The sequence below is a fragment of the Aquarana catesbeiana genome, linkage group LG04 (assembly GCF_042186555.1).
Source record: "Aquarana catesbeiana isolate 2022-GZ linkage group LG04, ASM4218655v1, whole genome shotgun sequence".
In the NCBI taxonomy this organism is placed as follows: domain Eukaryota; kingdom Metazoa; phylum Chordata; class Amphibia; order Anura; family Ranidae; genus Aquarana; species Aquarana catesbeiana.
Window position 1 is genome coordinate 195,867,646 of NC_133327.1, and position 21,736 is coordinate 195,889,381.

The following is a 21,736-nucleotide window of genomic DNA, read 5'->3' on the forward strand; positions in this document are numbered from 1 at the left end:
ATAGTATATATTGGTGTTTATGTATTTGACTGTGTTCAATTTCAATAACGTTCATTTTATGAAGACTCCACAATACAGAGGATGTAGCTACGAATCAGGCTTTTTTTTATATCACTGTTGATTTAAGTCTGTTTAATCCCACTCTAGCGTACACTCATGATTACAAACTAAAAACAGCTCTTCCGCTATCACAATAAAAAGCAAAGGCACAACAGTCACAGCACAGCAGTGCTATAACAATCCCCAGATTAAAGGGTCTTAGATGGCAGTGTTATTTTTTTTATTTTTTTTAAGCTTTGTAAAACTCTCCTCCACACAAGGAACAAAAGCATTATATGAATGACAGCCTATTCTGCAGCTGCCTTCTGATTTGTGCAGGTTACCTGTCCCTGGTACAGTGCATGTGCAAGAAATTTAAGTTGGAAGAAACCTCCAGTTTTTCATTTCTCATTAACTCCTACGCTGCTGAAGGGGCCTGCAGCGCATCTGCTTTGCAATGCGTTGCTGGCCCCTTCAGGACTGAAGGGGTTAAACTGAATCTAGAAGGATCTTGTTACCTTTGCATGGCCAGCGTAAGACTGTAAGGGAGGACCAAACAGTGAGAAAAAAAAAATATCCACACTACCTCTGATGACAGTGACATAGTGTAAGGCTAGTAATAGTGCACAATGCTGGCAGCACGTACTGGGACAGTGGGGGGAAAGATTGTGGATGAAAGCACCAAATTGAGGAAGTACTCTGTGGTCTCTTTGGGAAACAAGGCTCCAAAAAGTGTGGCAGAGAATGGGAAAGGCAAACGCCACAGCGCAGCAGGGCAAGTCCAACCAAGAAGTGGCAAGACCTCTCTCCTGTATGAGCTGGAGATGAACTGGTACCTAAGAGTATGTGAATTGTCCTATGAAAACACTGTTGCCTGCAGAACTGGGATGCTTTACAGGTAAGCAGATTACTCTGCTGTAAAGCAGGTTTCAACTTTTCAAAGTTATGAATGAGACCTGCCTTCAGTAAAAATGTTTAACAAGTACTTACTGAGCTGTACCATTAACTAGCCTGCTGGGTTTTACAGGATGCGTATGTTGATTATGAATACCATGAAATTCTATGTAAAAATATTATTTATTGTTCAAGATAAATTGCAATGATGATAAACAGCTACCGGTAGTTAATGTTTTTTTGTGTTTATTGGTAATATGGGTAAAACTGTACTTATTGGATTAGGGTGCTTTTGTAAAGATGCATTAGTGTTGGCACAGTTGTCTTATGCAGTAGTGTTCTTTTGTACTTGTGCTTTGTGTCAAATAAAATATTTATTTTAATGCATTGTTGAATTTAGTGTATAATAAAGTGTCAGTTAATAAGACAAGACAGACGACATTTCTAGTGATACTTCTGGCTTACTTTTTTGTTTTGCAAGTTAGCATAGACGTAAATGTCAGAAAAAACAGTTGCCTGACTTTCATGCTGATGCTTTGCCTTCAATACTGTTGGTGTCATTGTCCCATAACAAGAATAAAACTGAGGACTTCTGACTTTTTGCTGATTTTTATTTTAGGCATGCTTGTTTTGAGTCTATGACTCAGAATTGTTGAGGCCAGGCACATCCAGGGAACTAACATTTTTCAAAATAGTTCAGTAATAGCAGCCCCAATTTTTTTTAGGACAGGTGTACTTAAAGTGACTTTATCACGAGAAAAGTATAGGGGCTGCCATTGGTGGGTTTCTTTTGAAAATGTGAGTTGTCTGGCTGTGTCTGGCTTCAATATATTAGGTCAAAGATTTGAAATTAGGATCCTGTAGATGAGTGTCGAAAAAGTGTCAGAATCCCTTATCTCTATATTTGTTTCAGGTCAGAGAATTAGAAAACATTGAAACCAAATCATCAGCATGAAAACCCCACAAAGTAACGTTCTCAAAGGAGAGACCAGCAATGGCAGCCCCATACTTTTCTCATGACAGAGTTTCTTTAAAAGTCAATGTGTTACATGTGAAGAATGATCAGTGTGTTGTAAAACAGACTAAAGTCATTTTATATTTTACATTCAGGCTGCCATTGCCAAGTAATCAGCAGTTTTTGTGTAGCAGAAAGGAACAAAGTGATGGGAACTTCTGGCATTGTGCTGGGCTTGGACATCACTGAAAATTGTTCGAAATTGCCAAAGTCAGAATGAATTTAGTGTTACATTGTAGCATTCTGCGAGATACGGACTGACCCAGAAGTTTTGTTGATCTAATTAGTGAACTGCTGTTAGTCCGAGTATTCTTTTCGTATGCCCCATATGCAAATTAACATTAGGCAATATGGAGTCATACTCACCATTTCTTCCGGTTGTATTTAATGGTTAGAGATTAGAGATCCTCTGTATCTCCAGTTAATTGAGGCTGGAAATCTAATTTTTGGATTAATGTATTTGCCCAGATTTGTATCTAGTTTCTTTAAAGCTTATTTAAGGCTTTGGGGTTCATTAACATATCAGTTCTACTCCTAAATACCTGCAAAACAGGTGTACTTTTTCACTATACCCAATGGTAAAGTTCAGATATTGGTGGGCACTTGGTGGGAGAGCACCCACTTTCCTGCATGCAGCTCATTAGCGGTGATTCACATAAAGTGCTATTTTGGGTGCCCTACCAGGAGTAAGAGAGTTTACCACTGCATTTAAACTGCCCTTTGGAGAATTTGGCCTGTGGTTTTCAGCACAGATGTGCCCAGACAAAACTAGGCAGTGGAATAACATTGTCTCCAACTTTCAAGCAGACCTTAATGCACTGTTTAATTGGGCAAATTATGTTTAATGTTGGTAAATGTAAACGTATTCACTAGGCTAAAAACATGAAAGGTTTATCCTCAAGTGACAGGCATTATTTGCCTCTGTACAAATCATTAGTAAGACCTCATCTGGAATATGCAGATCGGTTTTGGGTCACCAGTTCATAAAAAGAATATCGGCAAACTGGAGAAAGTGCAGAGAAGGGCAACCATAATGATAAGAGAAATGGAGGAGCTCAGCTCTGAGGAAAGATTAGAGAAACTGGATTTATTCTCTCTTGAGAAGAGGAGATTAAGAGGGGAAATCATAACCATGATTAAATACATAAGTGGTCTATACAGTAAACTTGGTGTATAGTTATTCACTTTAAGGTCATCACAAAAAAAGGGGGGCACTCTTTACGTCTAAATGAAACGAGATTTAGCCTTCAAATAAGGATAGGCTTCCTCGCAGTAAGAGCTATGAAAATGTGGCATAGGTACCCTCAGGAGCTGATTCTAGCCAGCTCAGTAGATTGTTTTTTTTCCTAATTGCACAAAATACGAACTAGTATAGAATTTATAGGTATTAGCACTGATCCGGGGGAATATCTGCTTGCCTCCCTGGGAATCAGTAAGGATTTTTTTTCCCCACGGGAGCGAATTGAATCATGTTTTATTGAGTTTTGAATATGGAGGTTTTCTATTTGTTTGTGAGCGTGTTTTTTTCTAATGGTTGAACTAGATGGACCTGTGTCTTTTTTTTCAAGCAGACTATGACCTCCTTCACACCAGAACAGTGTGATCTACTGTGGTTGTCAGTATAATCCTAGTGACACCCCAAACGCAGATTGCAAACACAGTGAGTATGCGCGCACCGGATTTCATGGTAGCACAAAACCATGTGATCTAATGCAGTGTGTTTTTAAAAAGTAGTACATGTACTACTTTTGCTGTGATTCAGTGCTATTGCAGACCATTTAAATCAAATGCAGACTACGTTCCTGTGCGTTTCAGGTGTGAACGTGAATATTTATACAGTGTGACTCTTTATGTCTTTAATAAGTTATGACTGTGTTTGTGTTTATACCTTTCATAATTGATGATTTTATTTCAATGTTATTAAGTGTGTTTTTTTCTTCTCCTACGATTGCACAATGCTATGTGATCTTGTGCAGGGTTTTAAAAAGTAGTACATGCAGTACTTTTGGTGCGATCCAGTGCCATTTCAGACCATTTGAATAAAACGCGGACTGTGTTCCTGTGCGTTTCAGGTGTGAACCGGCCCTAAATATTTAACTTTATAGCTATGTTAGGTGTGACAACGCTCATGATGCGAGACCATGGAATATGGAGTGTTTGTCAAGTAAAAGGTAACAGTACAGACTGTTTACATTTATTTTAGTTTTGAAATCCAGATTATTTAAAGAAAGAACATTCCTGCCTTCTGCTTGCGTCAGAATGCGATCTAGTAAGCGTATTTAATAAGGCAATGCAAAGGGCAAATCTGAAGTACAACTGCAACAAATTCATCACGTTTCACTTCAGAGGACAGAGTTTACTGCAGGATGAATTCTGCGTCTGCATGGATGTCAACAGATTTTTATAGCATAAATGCACACTAAGCACACAGTCAGCATCAAATCCAATTAAATGCAGCTCAGAGAGTCGCTGTTTAGTCAGTGCAGTACAGCACATGGCAGAATACCACACTTGCCTTGTGTATGTATTGCACTTTATCCTTTGATGTGCAGAACAAAGAAGTAACTCTGCTCACGCTTGTGTCTCAGCATTTCCTTGATTTTATTAATTTTTGGCATAAACACAAATACAAACGTACAAAAGCATTTTAATGTACCAAACTGAAATAAAGAGAAAAGGGCAAAATATAAATGAACTTGAGTCCTCTCAATATATTATTGCCATATGGCAGGGTGTCTTTGGCCAATCGTGGCTCAGGGGGACTAAGTCCACACTATATAAGGCTGCTTACAGAGTGCCCGTATGTAGTGTTGTTGGCGTGGACAGAGAGAGAGCTTGAGTTAGATTAACCACCTAAATACCAGGCACTTACACCCCCTTCCTGTCCAATCCAATTTTCAGCTTTCAGCGCTGTCGCTGTTTAAATGACAATTACACAGTCATGCTACACTGTACCCAAGCAGAACTTTTATCATTTTGTTCCCACAAATAGAGTTTTTTTTTGGTGGTATTTGATCACCTCTGCGGTTTTTATTTTTTGCTAAACAGATAAAAAAAGACCTAAAAGTTTTTTGTAAAAAAGTTTCTTTTGTTCCTGTTTAAAATTTTGTAAATAAGTACGTTTTCTCCTTCACTGATAAGGCGGCACCGATGAGGTGGCACCAATAAGTGGCACTGATGGGCACTGACAATGGGCACTGATAGGCAGCACTAATATGCAGCACTGATGGGAATTGATAGGTGGCACTGATGGGCACTCATGGGTGGCACGGAAAAGCTACACTTCTGGGCACTGATAGATGGCATTGATAGGCATCACTGATGTCACTGGCAGGCACTGGGGATGGGCACTGATTGGCGGCTGCCTGGGCACCGATTGGCGGCTGCCTCGGCACCGATTGGCATTTCCCTGGTGGTCTAGGGTGGCATTCCTGGTGGTCGAGTGTGGTGGCCAACCCTGGTGGTAATAGCGGCATCCTGGTGGTCCTGGGTGGGCATCCAAGGGGGGCTGCGCTGATAAACAATCAGCACAAACCCCCCCGTCAGGAGAGCAGCCGGTCGGCTCTCCTCTACTCGAGTCTGTCAGACGCGAGTGAGGAAAAGCCGATCAACAGCTCTTCCTGTTTACATTGTGATCAGCCATGATTGGACACAGCTGATCATGTGGTAAAGAGTGCCTGTCAGAGGCTCTTTACCTAGATCGGTGTAGTGGTGTGTCAGACTTACACACCACGCTGCGATGCGAGCCCCCACGGGAGCGCGAAAGCGGTCACTCTGGGGGGCCGTCATATGACGTCCACCCAGAGCGAGAGTCATGCCGCCCAGCCTCATTTGACGGCCGGCGGGCCGGAAGAGGTTAAGCAGGCAGGTTATTCAGTTTGTGGCAGTGTATTTGATATATATATATATATATATATATATATATATATATACAGTCAATCTAATATATATATATATATATATATATATATATATATATATATATACTCTACATTTAGCATAGACTATATATTCAGTGTTTACTCTATATTCAGTCAGTGCAGGCAGTGTATTAATATTAATATATATATATATATATATATATATATATATATATATATACAGTCTAACATATATATATATATATATATATATATATATATATATATATATACTCTGCATCCAGTGTAGGCTATTTCTACAGTGCATTCCGTGGTGTACTGTTTCTAATACACTTCAGGCGGTGTATATATATATATATATATATATATATATATATATATATATATATATATAGTCTAGTATATGTCGATATACTGCGCATTCAGTGTAGCCCATATCTACAGTGCATTCCGTGGTGTACAGTTGCTAATACAGTGCAGGCGGTGTACACAGTATCTAATACAGTGTGTACAGTTTCTACTACACTTCTGGTGGTATACACAGAATACAATACAGTGCAGCCATTGTACAGTTACTAATACATTTCAGGCGGTGTTCACAGTATCTAATACAGTGTAGTGTGGTATTGCAAAACAAAAAATACATCATGTCACCAAGGAGAGGCAGACACTCACAGGCCACTAAAAGAGGGCAAGCAGCCTATGTGTCTACAGTCAACAGTGGTGGTCGTGGACATGGTGCATCCTCTGCAGGTGACCGTGGGGCACGCTTGTCCTTTTTTGCTGCTGCTGGCCGTTTTATTAAGCCACAACATGCAAAAGAGTTGGTGGAGTGGATAACGAAGCCCTCCTCATCATCCTCATCCTATGTCACCCAAGCTCAGAGTAGTTTGCCTTCCAAGGCTGCCTATTCCATTGGCTCCTTGTCCACAGTCACTCCTTCCATAGCCCCACCATCATGCATGGAGGAGTCCCCAGAATTATTCAACCACAGTGTCTGTTATATGCTCTGATGTTGGTTCTCAGGTTGAGGAAGGGAGTAACGTGAGCCTAGAGAGAGGGGGTGCCACAGAAGAACAAGAAACTAGCAGTCATGTTTCACATCAGGGCCCGTTCCTGCACCCAACAAGAGTATCTGTGAGGGGTTACAGTGTTGTGGTACCACCAAGACCCAAGGCCCAATTTTTCTGCCCCTGTTTAACAAGGGAATGTAATTACACTCTTTGATATAAAATTTTACAGCAGTGTCCGTTCCTGTGCCCAACACGAGTATCTGTGAGGGGTTACAGTGTTGTGGCATCACCACCACCCACGGCCCAATTTTTCTACCCCTGTTTAACAGGGCCATGTAATTACAATTCTTGATATAATATTTCACAGCAGGGCCCGTTCCTGCGCCCAACAAGAGTAACTGTGAGGGCTTACAGTGTTCTGGTACCACCAACACCTAAGGCCCAATTTTCTGCAGAGTATATAGGACAGGCCGTATAGTATATATACTGTTGTTCAGAGTATATAGTGCCTTGTGGGCTCCCCCAAGCCATTTATTTTTTAAATTTTGGTGCGGGGTTCCCCTTAATATCCATACCAGACCTGAAGGGCCAGGGGCCTGGTATGGATTTTGGGGGGGGACATCCACGCCATTTTTCTTTTGGTATTTTTATCTATATTGCCGGGATCCGACAATACATTACAGCCGCAAGCAGTTTTAAATTACATTTTTTCCTTTAGTGCTGTGGCACTCTTATAAACATGGGAGAGATGCGCTAATTTTCAGGCATACTAAGGACGCCCCCAGGCAGATATTTAAAGGAATATTCAATTTTTGTTGTTTCACTTTAAGCATTATTAAAATCAATGCTTTCGTAAAACACTCAGTTTTTAAAACTTTTTTTTTGTATTGATACATGTCCCCTGGGACAGGACCTGGATCCCCAAACACTTTTTATGGCAATAACTTGCATATAAGCCTTTGAAATGAGCACTTTTGATTTTCCACATTCGCGTCCCATAGACTTTAACGGTGTTTGCGCGCTTGAACAAATTTTTTGCCTGTTCGCATGTTCTGCTGGGAACCGAACCGGGGGGGTGTTCGGCTCATTCCTATTTTCCAACAGCACATAGTATATAATCCAGAAAATCAGATATCAATGGGAGAGTTAAAATAACCCTTGTAGCCCATAGCTGCATAGCATTACATACTTATATAAGTAGATTTGGTCATGTGGTATTGTGGATTGTGTATTTAACAAAGAGGATAAGATCTTTTCAAATTTCCTCCGGTGATCTTGCTCTCATATGTTAATTTATACATCGGGGTAACTTGATCAATAAGTCTACATTATTGGCCTAGTGTAGGAGCTAGTTTGTAATTGAGTAACTATCATTCTCTTACCATAATAATACAATAGGCAAAGAAGGAGTTTTGTGCAATTAGGTAGAGCATTATCATCTAGATATCCCAATAGATACCGGGAGGGGTTACATATTTAGGTAGTTAGACCACAGAACCAGTAAAATTTCTAATTGAACTGCAGACCAAAAGGTGCATATGACCAGGCAATCCCATACAATGCCACGCATTTGGGGCAAGAATGAGATGGTAACCTACCCATTCTAAAAAGGACATAGGGAATGTAGTATTTACGATGAATGAACTTTACTTTTACCTTATCTCTGAAAGAAATTACAATAAGGACCTGAGGACAGAATGTCCTGCCATGTTCGGCCGTTATGTCATTTCTCCAGTGAGATTCAGTTAGTGTGAGTCTTTTAGTTTTGAATTGAACTAAAGCAGAGTAATAAAGGGAGATAAGCTTATGATGTTTTGGTTGAGAGAGCAATTTCTCAAGTTCAGAGAGTTGTACATGATAAGGCCAAACTGAGCCACAGCCTTATGACGTATTTGCAAATATCTAAAGTACACTATAGTTAATAGCCCAAATTCCTGTTGAAGGGCTAAAAAATATTAGAAAGTAGCCTTATCATAGAGATGAGAGACATATTTCACTCCATGTCTAGCTCAGAATAAACTATCTGTCCTCAAGAAAAATTCCCTCAATTGTGGATTATGCCATATAGCGGTATTAGGTGGGCAGGCAGTGTTCCCACTTGACGGGACCAAGGGAGACAGTCATGATATACAAAGTGTCTTAGTTAAGATTGAAGCACTAGGGTGCTTTTAGGGTACATCATATATGCATTACATTTTTAAAAGAGTCATATGACATAAGGATGGCCACTTCTAAAGTGGCAGCTGCTTTACTGGCCTCTGGGTATAGCCACCAATGGGCATGAGTCCATTGTGAGGCAAAAATGTATGACTGAAGATTAGGTACTGCGTGTCCACCCTCTGATGAAGGTAGTTGTAAAGTATCTTTAGCAATCCTGGTGGGTTTAACTTCCCAGTGTCTGCATTTTCATGCGTTTTTTTAGTGCATTGCATAAAAAGTTGCATTAATATTTTAGCCCTGAGGCCTGTATATATCTATCTATCTATCTATCTATCTATCTATCTATCTATCTATCTATCTATCTATCTATCTATCTATCTATCTAGCGTTTCATAGTGAAGCACAATTCATATGTTTAGTATGGTTTTCTAAAATTATGATCGGAAATCCATTCAAGCATAAAAATAAAATGACCTAGAAGATAACAGTAAGTCAGTCCTTGGCTAGGAAATGTATTTATGTGACCCATAACCAGGGCTGGACTGGGACAAAAATTTGGCCCTGGACTTCACCCAGACTGGCCCACTTTGACAGGTCTCTCCCATGCCGGCTTGCCACCCAAGCCCCCCCCCCCCCCACTAGCTATTAGCCGTTCTACATTATTTCTCTTATAGGCAGTATCAGTGGGGAAGCTAGACATTATTTCACCTGGGGCAAAGAATCAGTTTGGCGCCCCCCCCCCAATGGAACAAGATTAGGCAGGAAAGTGAGGCCGCCCTCCTTCCAGATCGTATGATGAGCTTCTAAGTGTTGACTCCTGAGCATCATGTCTGTATTCAGGCGCGCTGCATAACTAGCCAGGGAGAGGAGGTGAGCACTGCGGGGGGGGGGGGGGACAGAGGACTGGAGGGAGGCAGCGGTCCACTGTCACTGAAATCGGCCCACTGAGCCATCGGCCCACCGGGAAACTCCCTGTAGTCCCAATGGCCAGTACATGCCTGCCCATAACCTGCACAGAGAAATTACATTTGCTATTACCTTTCAGGGCCGTTGTGACTAGACAGGGTTATTGTACTGGGGGAGTGGCCCAGAGCATGTGCTGCTAAAACAGAGCACTTACTGCTGGATTAAGTCCTTTAAAATGCCTTGGATTTCAATAACCTTTTCAGCACTGGTGGTGATTTTTTTTTTTTTTACTGTAGCAATAATATATTTAGAAACTGTGATGCAGTTTTGTTCAACAATTAATGAATTTAAGGCTGTATTTACACTTAAGATGAGTTTTGTGGGCTTTTTCTTTTTTGGCATTTGTACAGGCATTTTTGTGGACGTTTGAGTCTCAATAATTTTTTTCTTCAATTTTTTTTTTAGCTAATAGAAAGCTAGTTATTAAGGAGAAAAAAAGTGTGATACACACGTTTTTTCAGGCACTTCCATATACATTGAAATCTATTTTATGATGTGGTATTTGTGTAATTGCACTCCAGACCGCTCCAAAATCTCCTTCCCGGGCAGCAGGCTGAATAGTAACACACCCCTGCACAGTCACAACTACAGCCCTCTAATCAGCAAATCTGACAAGGTAGTATGATATAATGCTGACTGGAGAGATTATCTTGTGACTAGGTAAAGGGTGTAGTCTGCTGTTCTCACGCAAATTGCAGTGGTCTTATTATCCTCCTGGCAGAGATGGGGATTGTGGAGTGAAATAGAGGACAAAAATGTGACTACTTCAAACGTGCACGTCCCAGTTCCAAAACATGTGCTTTACTGTGTGTGACTGTAATGTGCAGCCCTCCATGCAGTGTTCTGTGGTTCCATTAATTTAGAATGGCACCCCAATGCACAGTACAAAAGGTGCCGATGGACCTTTACTGCACTCTGCAATCTACATACAGTAAAGCATTTTTCTGGCATTAGGTCCCTTTAAAACTACCTTTGCCTAGTTGAGACAACCGTTTGCATCTGTAACAGTACCGATATGTGTGACAAATGTAAGTAGTTCTTACTACTGCCAGTTTAAGAACCTGTTGTTATGGCTGTGACAGATTCTTAAAGTTGTTCCTCTCCTATATTCTGGAAATCGCCTCCCCAATCTGTCCGGTTATTTCCCACTCTGTCCACTTTTAGGCAATCCCTAAAAACTTATCTCTTCAGGGAGGCCCATCCTGCCTTCAGCTAACAACTGAATCTTTTATTTCCCTCACAGTTTCTACTTTTTGTTTCGCCTATTAGATTGTAAGATTGCAGGAGCAGGGCCCTCCTAACCCTCTTGTATTGAATTGTATTGTTGCTGTATTGTCTCCCATTATATTGTAAAGTGCTGTGCAAACTGTTGGCGCTATATAAATCCTGTATTATAATACCACCATTCAATGACTCATCCCTGTCCCCATTCTGCTGCTGGCCAGGAGATCCCCCTGTTGAAAGAGGATAGTAAACAAAGGATTGGGGATGCTGGAGGACATTCATTTCTAAATGTGGCAATGCCCATAACTGGGCAATGATGAACCACGAGAAGTGAACCTGACGGGGAGCTCAAAGACTCCACTCAATTCCACGCCTGCCAACTGCCATGTGCTATCAATCACAGGCAAGGCAAACCTGATGGGGAATTTGTCTCTCTGTTCCCCATTATGCCTCACGCCACTACAAAACTTCTTGGCCATGCACTTATCTGGTTGACTGGCGCAGTGGGCAGGGGAGGGGGGAGCTTAGTATTACTGAGCTGCACTGAGGATGGAGTGTGCGGTATGAACACTTCTGCCACAGTGCTGCCACCTTCTAAGGCAGATTCATACTCTAACAGGTACATGAATCTGTGGCAAACACCATTAATTTTTTACCAGATGTGTGAGGAAATTCTAAAGAATGTCTACCGCACAGTATGACATTAAATAGGACTCCTTATTGTTCCATTGCTGTGTATTTCTAACCCATTTTAAATAAAGGGATAACTGAATGCTGCATTCACATGCATTTTTGCATGCGTATTTTGCGAACATTTCTGCACATTTTCACACTACGTGCATAGGGCAGCTCATTTAAATGTGCCAAAGAAGTTCATGTACCTTTTTGGGCGTTGAACTTCACCCGTTTTTTAACTGTGTGTTTTGACTTTTTGTGTGACTGCTTGCTGCATTTGGGTTCCATTACCAATGAATGGTACCGCTAGCGCAATGTATGGAGCGCTTAGATGTGAATGCAGCCTAATGCAGTGCATTTTAACATTTGAAGTGCAAAAACATTAACGAGCTTACAGTAATGCACAGCACTGAGCTGGGCAGATGCAAAGAGATCCTGATACCTTTAACACATATCTAATACAATTCAGGAAGATATCTGCGCTTGGACAAAAAAATCAATAAATATACAAGCAGCCAGCACCAATAAGTTGATTACAAACTATAACATACAAAATATAAAAAGAGGAGTTCAGTGCTGGAAAGCATGAAAATTAATTCATAAAAGTCCAAATATATCATCTATATTTGTAGCATAGAATCCCCACACCAGCTACTGTGAGATAGATGTGCATGCACACTCAACACCACCGTGAAGAGGCAAGCCTGCTTACCAAAGACGGTAGACCCTCAGGTTATAGAAAGGTCTAAATAGGCATTGTTGTAGATAATAACCAGATGAACCTTCAGGCTTCAGCTGATTCCCAGACAACATCCATCAATACAAGCCTCCTTTTTATGGGAGACTCATAAGCCAATTTCAAAAAGATCAGCACCTCCTGCAATAACAAAACCCCCAGTCTTTACCTCAGGGAAATATAAAAAAAAGTGTCATAGTGCAATATGTCTTATAATAATAAAAACGCTCTATAATTATAAGAATTACACTCACATGTAGTACAGATAAAAATAGCGCAGCAAACAAAAATCTAAGATATACGGTATACGGTGTGCTTATGTCATGCGTTCCAAGACCCAGCTTACGCGTTTCGTCATATTCTGCCATCATCAGATGATGTTAGACCTCTCTTTCTAACCTGAGGGTCTACCGTCTTTGGTAAGTAGGTTTGCCTCGTCTTCACCATGGTGTTGAGGGTGCATGCACATCTATCTCACAGTAGCTTGTGCCAGGATTCTACACTACAAATATAGATGATATATTTGGACTTTTATCAATTTATTCACATATCTAAAGCACCCTCAGTCTGTGTGATGTATTTACTATGAAACTACAACTAGGCTTTACTGGGTAGCATTTTTACTCTTTCTCTTTTACACTGTTTCAAAGTATTTGCTTCGTTTGGCTAATATATATATATATATATATATATATATATATATATATATATATATATATATATATATATATATATATATATATATATTTATTTATTTATTTATTTATTTATTTATTTATTTATTTATTTATAATAAATATTGTTACTTGCCAGGCTTTAGATGTGGTGACTATTTGTTTTCTTTTTTTAAGGCTTTTTATATTCTATATTTTCATCTGGTGATACTAGTGACACTGATAATAACACACTTTTTGTCTTAGGGTGACAATGCTCCCTCACATATTGTGGATCTGTGGAAGAGCATTGTCCCCCATAGAAGATTGCTACATAATACCGCCCCCTCTTCTCAACTGCATAGCATAAAAGGGAAGTGTTCCGATAACCCTGCTTAGGATTTCAGTGCAGCAGAGACAATAATGTCAGCTCACTACACAAAGTTAGGAGATCACAGGATTTCTGAAAGTATCAATAGATTTTAATTTATTTATTTTTTGTATGTACCTGACTGTTATAACAAAATGCTTTCAATGGTATTTTTACCAGACCGATGGATGCAAGTAAGAGAAGTTAATTGTTAGGGTTGACATACACTTTAAATTGTTACTGGATCTCCAATTATTAATTGCTAAATTCATGATATTTTTATGCTTGCAGAACAAATGATTAATGTATTTATTTGCTTTAGCACTATGTATGAAGAATGGCAATCATGACAGACGTCTTTGTCAGTTTACAAACAAGTTTTAAATGGATTCATTCTCTGTACAAATAATAGAACAGCTGTGTATACTGCTCACCTGAAAACAGCCTCTAGCATCTATTTAGGGAAATATTTTCCTGTCACTCCTGATTGTTCAGGAAAATCAGGACAGCCATCGATAGGAGCAAGATATCACTGGAGCATGTCAGGGAAATCTAACCATAACCAAAGCACCATAGTCACTATGCAGCACATGTAAATAGATGTGCTACAGGAGGTATAATTGGCACCACCACATACCTCTTCTGTGTAGCCACATAATATATACACACAATAAATATTACGTTCTGCACAACAGATATTTCTTTTGTGGCCTCTTTTTGTGATCTACAGAGGTGCCTGCACTTTAGGTTTGAGGACCAGTTCACACCACAAAAACGCACTCCTGATCCATCCCGGATGCGTTTCCGCATGCGCATTTTTAATGCGTTTTGATGCATTGCGGTGCGTTTTTGATAGATTTCCAGATGCAGTCCAGATGGTTCTTTTTTCCTGTTTTTTTTTTCACTGTACTGTGGTCTGGTGTGTTTTTGATGCATTCAGTGCATTTCGGTGTTTTTTTTCAAGCGTAATACTGCTCTCCAGTACAGTCCAGTGCAGGAAAAATGCAGCATGTTCTACTTTTCTGGAATGCCCTGGAACTGACCGCACTGGTGTGAACTATGCCATTGGAAACCATTGAACTTCTTTTCATGCATTTTTGATGCAGAATGAAATGCACAGTGGAATGAGCTGGAACTAAAAACAGTTTCCTGTAGATGTTCAAATAGTTGTAAACTCTGAGCATACCTAGTTGTTTCCCCAAAACACCGACAGGGTTGTCCCGCAGGCTTGTTTACTATAGGTGCTAACAGAAGAAGATAGCTAATTGTGTAGCATACTGTACATTGAATTTTGTGTTATGTCTTGATTTATAACAACATTTTGTTTGTGTAAATCTTCTAAATATGTAACCAAGAAAACCAGTTTCGCAGTTTGCAAAGCCGGCAAAATAATGCATGGATTCACCATAGTAACTATAATGCCTGCCTAGCCTTTGAACTTAGGCAGCTGGAAGATCCAATAATGGGACCTTTGGATAAGCCAGCTCCTTAACTATGAAAGGGTGGGTTTCAATTAGCCATATTGACAATGTTCTAAATCAGTGATGGCGAACCTTGGCACCTCAGATGTTTTGGAACTACATTTCCCATGATGCTCAGCTACACTGCATAGTGCATGAGCATCATGGGAAATGTAGTTTCATCTGGGGTGCCAAGGTTCGCCATCACTGTTCTATATCTTCGATAGGGAAGGTACAGTGGGGACAGAAAGTATTCAGACCCCCTTAAATGTTTCACTCTTTGTTATATTACAGCCATTTGCTAAAATTAAGTTCATTTTTTTCCTCATTAATGTACACACAGCACCCCATATTGACAGAAAAACACAGAATTGTCAACATTTTTGCAGATTTATTAAAAAAGAAAAACTGAAATATCACATGGTCCTAAGTATTCAGACCCTTTGCTCAGTATTTAGTAGAAGCACCCTTTTGATCTAATACAACCATGAGTCTTTTTGGGAAAGATGCAACAAGTTTTTCACACCTGGATTTGGGAATCCTCTGCCATTCCTCCTTGCAGATCCTCTCCAGTTCTGTCAGGTTGGATGGTAAACGTTGGTGGACAGCCATTTTTAGGTTTCTCCAGAGATGCTCAATTGGGTTTAAGTCAGGGCTCTGGCTGGGCCATTCAAGAACAGTCATGGAGTTGTTGTGAAGCCACTCCTTCTTTATTTTAGCTGTGTGCTTAGGGTCATTGTCTTGTTGGAAGGTAAACCTTTGGCCCAGTCTGAGGTCCTGAGCACTCTGGAGAAGGTTTTCGTCCAGGATATCCCTGTACTTGGTCGCATTCATCTTTCCCTCGATTGCAACCAGTTGTCCTGTCCCTGCAGCTGAAAAACACCCCCACAGCATGATGCTGCCACCACCATGCTTCACTGTTGGGACTGTATTGGACAGGTGATGATCAGTGCCTGGTTTTCTCCATACATACCGCTTAGAATTAAGGCCAAAAAGTTCTATCTTGGTCTCATCAGACCAGAGAATCTTATTTCTCACCATCTTGGAGTCCTTCAGGGAGAGCAGAGAGCTGTTATAAACAGGCACAGCACTGGATCGTGTGAGAACTTGATTCAGCAGGGATTCAATCCATCTATGGGCAGGCTGGTTGTACTGAAGTCAATCCATTGATTGACTTCAGTACAACAAGCCTATCTGATTTTTTTTCAAGCAATTACTGTTAGTGGCTATAGCGACCAGCAGTGATTATTGTGTTTAGCTGGCTGGGAAGGCTCTCTGCCAGCAGAACACAATAGCGCTTCAGGAGGGATTCCCCCATTATCGCTGACTGCGCTGATGGGGGAATTAAGCAGTTTTCTTTCCTTCCACCTATGGTGGAAGGCTCTATGGAAAAACAGGGAGAGCACACCGTTATGTTTCAGCTCTAAGGACACCCATTGTTCTAAGGAGGGCAGCAAGACCTCTGACCTTTCATATTCTATCCAAAGGGTTGGCTACACCACTTTTGTGCTGGAAGGCTCTATGGGCTGCTTAAGCTTATGATTTTGTGGATTTTAGGCATGATTCAACTAATCCCTCCTTTCTGCTACAAACCCAGGCCGATTTACTCATCCCTAGTGGTAACAAGAAAAGGTGCTGATCACACATGTTCCATTCATAATATCCAGGGAAATGCAATGTGTATAGGGCATCTTGAGAGAAATGAATAAACCAACCAATGCAGCTAACATATGAAAGAGAGATGACAATATTTATAACATTTATAAGAGCATTCACCCTCTCCCTATAAAGTTTGTATCACTTTCTCAGGTTTGCTTAGTCCTTTCCAAGCATTGTGATGTCTTGTCGCTCTTTGATGTGAGAGACATAAATTTGTCATCATCAGTGCAGAATTCTGTTCAGCTGTTGGCTAACCTTTATCTTGCGAACACTATTGTTACTCAGTCATGGCTAAACGTGTCCAATTGTTATTGTAAATGGTTGCATTAAGGAATCATATTTACTGTACATGTTTCATGGTATTACATAGTAGCAGAGGCATAGCATATCTTAAATTTAAGTTATAATTGTATAGTGTCAACTTTATTTTTTTTAAGTTTTGAAACTGATGCTTTATATCTGTTTTTACTAGCTATACATTATTTGTTTTACAAATAAACATTCAATTCACGAAAATAGAATAGATTCCCTGAGAACTATGGATTAGTTAAAGCGGTTGTATAGTCAGAAAAAAAAACCTATAAGGCAAAGGCATAATGAGCTAGTATGCACCGCATACTAGTTCATTATGATATACTCACCTTAGAATGAAGCCCCCACACCGTCTAAAAAACTATTCACTTTTCAAAGTGAATGTTTACTTAGCTTAGTTAATGAGGTAAAGCAGTGTCCACTTTAAGGCTCCATGCACACTGGAGCTCATAAACGACCGTTCTGAACGTCGGATTGCTGGCAGGAAAACGCTGCTTTAAAAACGTGGTTTTATCAGCGTTTTGCATTGCCGTCAACGCTAGCTTTTAACCGCGTTTCTCTGCCTCTGTTCAAAATCAATGGTTCCCTATGGGAGCCCATTGATTTGAATAAAAGTCGCACTGCAAGTCGGATCATCATGATCCGACTTGCGGTGCGACTTGTGTGCTGAGGATGAAGGGGAACCCTCGCCAAAATGAAAAAAAAAAATTGGCGTGGGGTTCCCCCCTCAGACAACACTAGGCCCTTCAGTCTGGTATGGATTTTAAGGGGAACCCCCTTCGCCGAAAAAACGGCGTGGGGCCCCCCAAAATCCTTACCAAACCCTTATCCGAGCACGCAGCCCGGCCGGTCAGGAAAGGGGGTGGGGACGAGCCCCCCTCCTGAGCCGTACCAGGCCGCATGCCCTCAACATGGGGGTAGGTGCTTCGGGGCAGGGGGGGCGCTGCACCCCCCCACCCCAAAGCACCTTGTCCCCATGTTGATGAGGACAAGGGCCTCTTCCCGACAACCCTGGCCGTTGGTTGTCGGAGTCTGCGGGCGGGAGCCTTATCGGAATCTGGGAGCCCCCTTTAATAAGGGGGCCCCCAGATCCCGTCCCCCCACCCTATGTGAATGAGTATGGGGTACATCGTACCCCTACCCATTCACCTAGGGAAAAAAGTGTCAAAAATAAAACACACTACACAGGTTTTTAAAGTAGTTTATTAATCAGCTCCGGGGTCTCTTCTGACTTCGGGGGTCTCTTCTTTCTTCTCCGTGCTCTCCAGCCTCTTCTCCCGGTCTCCAGGTTCTTCTGCCGCTCTCTGGTTCTTTTGCCGGGCTCCTTCGATATCTTCTGCTCTTTTGCCGCTCTTTTGCTAGCGGTGGCCCGGTCTTCTCCGTCGTCTTCTTCCCTCCGGTCTTCTTCCGATGTTGACACAACGCTCTCTCCCGCTGTAATGCCGGGTGAGCGGTGCGCAACGACTTATATTGGCATGGGGCGTGGTCACAGGGTGATGTCATCCGGTGACGCCGTCCCTTATAACGTCACAGTCCTGGTGCATGATGGGAATGTCAACATCAGAAGAAGACTGGAGGGAAGAAGACGACGGAGAAGACCGGGCCACCGATAGCAAAAGAGCTGCAAAAGAGCAGACGATAGCGGAGGAGCCAGGCAGAAGAACCGGATTCCGGCAGAAGAACCGGAGACCGGGAGATGAGGCTGGAGAGCGCGGAGAAGAAAGAAGAGACCCCTGAAGACAGAAGAGACCCCCGGAGCTGACTAATAAACTACTGTGTAGTGTGTTTTACTTTTGACACTTTTTTCCCCAGGTGAATGGGTAGGGGTACGATGTACCCCATACTCATTCACATAGGGTGGGGGGACGGTACTGGGGGCCCCCTTATTAAAGTGGGCTCCCATATTCCGATAAGCCTCCTGCCCGCAGACTCCGACAACCAACGGTCAGGGTTGTCGGGAAGAGGCCCTTGTCCTCATCAACATGGGGACAACATGCTTTGGGGTTGGGGGCGTAGGGCCCCCCCTGCCCCGAAGCACCTACCCCCATATTGAGGGCATGCGGCCTGGTACGGTTCGGGGGGGGGGCGCTCGCTCGTCCCCACCCCCTTTCCTGACCGGCCAGGCTGCGTGCTCGGATAAGAGTTTGGTATGGATTTTCGAGGGGGGTTCCCCTTAAAATCCATTCCAGACCGAAGGGCCTGGTATTGTCTGAGGGGGGAACCCCATGCCATTTTTTTCTTCATTTTGGCGAGGGTTCCCCTTCATCCTTAGCACACAAGTCGCACCGCAAGTCGGATCATGATGATCCGACTTGCAGTGCAACTTCTATTCAAATCAACGGGCTCCCATAGGGAACCATTGATTTTGAATAGAGACAGAGAAATGCCGAACGAGGATTAACACTCTTTTTACAGCGTTAACCCTCGTTTAACACCTTTTACCGGTGTCTGGAGTTTCCAGTACTGCTCTTGAAAGTGAATTTCTGGCATTCAGAAAAAAGCCCATAAACTCCACTGCTCATTAATGCTAAAAAAACGTCCATGTGTGCATGGACACATAGGCTAACATAGAGTGGAGTTTATGGGCTTTTTAAAAAAACACCCAAACTCCAATAAACTGCAGTTTATCAGCTCCAATGTGCATGGAGCCTAATCATCCAATAATGTTGCAAGCAAACATTTTTTTTATATCGATGTAAAAATATAATATTATAGATTATGTATTCTTGTACAATGCCAGCATCTGGGGTTTTAGGCTAATTTTCCCATGTTTACGGTTAGGTTTCTGTCAAAAAAACATAGTGAGGTTGATTTACTAAAAGCGTAGGGGCTATTTAATTGCAAAGTGTATCTTCGCTCATACAATCTCATATAACCTGGCTTTGTTTTTTGGTCAAATGCAGTTTTTTTATTGCAAATTTTGTTTCTGATACAGCAAAGGGAAATTATAATGGTTTGGAACTGCTTGATCAAAAAGCTGATGTTATCTTTATGACTATCTCTGTGACCTGTCTTGTTATGAAAGTTTCACCTTTCAATCACGTGTTTCTTACAGGTTCAGTTTCAGGGTCTTGGCAATCTTCTTATAGCCTAGGCCATCTTTATGTAGAGCAACAATTCTTTTTTTTCAGATCCTCAGAGAGTTCTTTGTCATGAGGTACCATGTTGAACGTCCAGGGACCAATATGAGAGAGTGAGAGCGATAACACCAAATTTAACACACCTAATCCCCATTTACACCTGAGACCTTGTAACACTAACGAGTCATATGACACTGGGGAGGAAAAATGGCTAATTGGGCCCAATTTGGACATTTTCACTTAGGGGTGTACTCACTTTTGTTGCCAGCGGTTTAGACATTAATGGCTGTGTGTTGAGTTATTTTGAGGGGACAGCAAATTGACACTGTTATACAAGCTGTACAATCACTACTTTACATTGTAGCAAAGTGTCATTTGTTCAGTGTTGTCACATGAAAAGATAGAATAAAATATTTACAAAAATGTGAGGGGTGTACTTACTTTTGCGAGATACTGTATATATATATATATATATATATATATATATATATATATATATATATATATATGCTGGCAGCGGCGGCTGGTGCTCAAAATTTTTTTTTGGGGGGGGGGCGCAAACGAATTGAAAAATTCTAAAAAAATACATAAATTGCAGCCTCACTGTGCCATCAAATGCAGCCACTGTGCCATCAAATACCACCACTGTGCCATCAAATGCAGCCACTGTGCCCATCAATTGCAGCCACTGGAACTGTGCCCATCAAACGGTGCCACTGTGCCATCAAATGCAGCCACTGTGCCATAAAACGCAGCCACTGTGCTCATCAATTGCAACCACTGTGCCCATCAACTGCTGCCACTGTGCCATCAAATGCTGCCACTGTGCCATCAAATGCTCCCAGTGCTACCACCATGCCATCACATGTTCCCACTGTGCCATCAAATGCTCCCAATGCTGCCACTGTGCCATCCAATGCTGCCACTGTGCCATCAAATGCTCCCAATGCTGCCACTGTGCCATCAAATGTTGCCACTGTGCCATCAAATGCTCCCAATGCTGCCACTGTGCCATCAAATGCTCCCACTGTGCCATCCAATGCTGCCACTGTGCCATCCAGTGCTGCCACTGTGCCATCAAATGCTCCCAATGCTGCCACTGTGCTATCAAATGCTCCCACTGTGCCATCAAATGCTCCCAATGCTGCCGCTGTGCCATCAAATGCTCCCACTGTGCCATCCAATGCTTCCACTGTGCCATCAAATGCTCCCAATGCTGCCACTGTGCCATCAAATGTTGCCACTGTGCCATCAAATGCTCCTGATAGGCGTCCAATCACAGCGCCTGCCATTTCAGCCAATCAGGCGACCGGTAACAGACTCGGCAACCTGATTGGCTGAGAGGCGGGTCAATGTTAGCAAAGCGAATTCCTTCAGCTTTGCTAACATTAAGCTGAGTGACAAGGAACGCACAGCGTTGCACCCACTTCTCACTTTTTTGGACGCCTATTAGAGCATACGGCTCTAATCAGGTGCTTCCAAAAAACACCCCTACCACTGCCCGGTGACCAAAAAGGGGCCGGACACCTAAATAGGGGGTGTCAGCAGAGACCATAGATAGATTCATGCAATGCATGAATCTATCTATAGTGATTAGAG

General features: G+C 41.8%; 1 protein-coding gene across 1 annotated transcript in view; it reads left to right on the top strand.

Moving 5' to 3' along the window:
• The first annotated feature begins 542 nt into the window (after positions 1 to 542).
• KCNAB1 (potassium voltage-gated channel subfamily A regulatory beta subunit 1) overlaps positions 543 to 21,736 on the top strand; it is a 564,258-nt gene continuing 543,064 nt past the window's right edge. Inside the window, exon 1 of the mRNA XM_073626075.1 lies at positions 543 to 937. Coding sequence (XP_073482176.1) covers positions 669 to 937 — 269 coding nt within the window. The 5' untranslated portion in view covers positions 543 to 668. The remainder of the gene's footprint in view (positions 938 to 21,736) is intronic.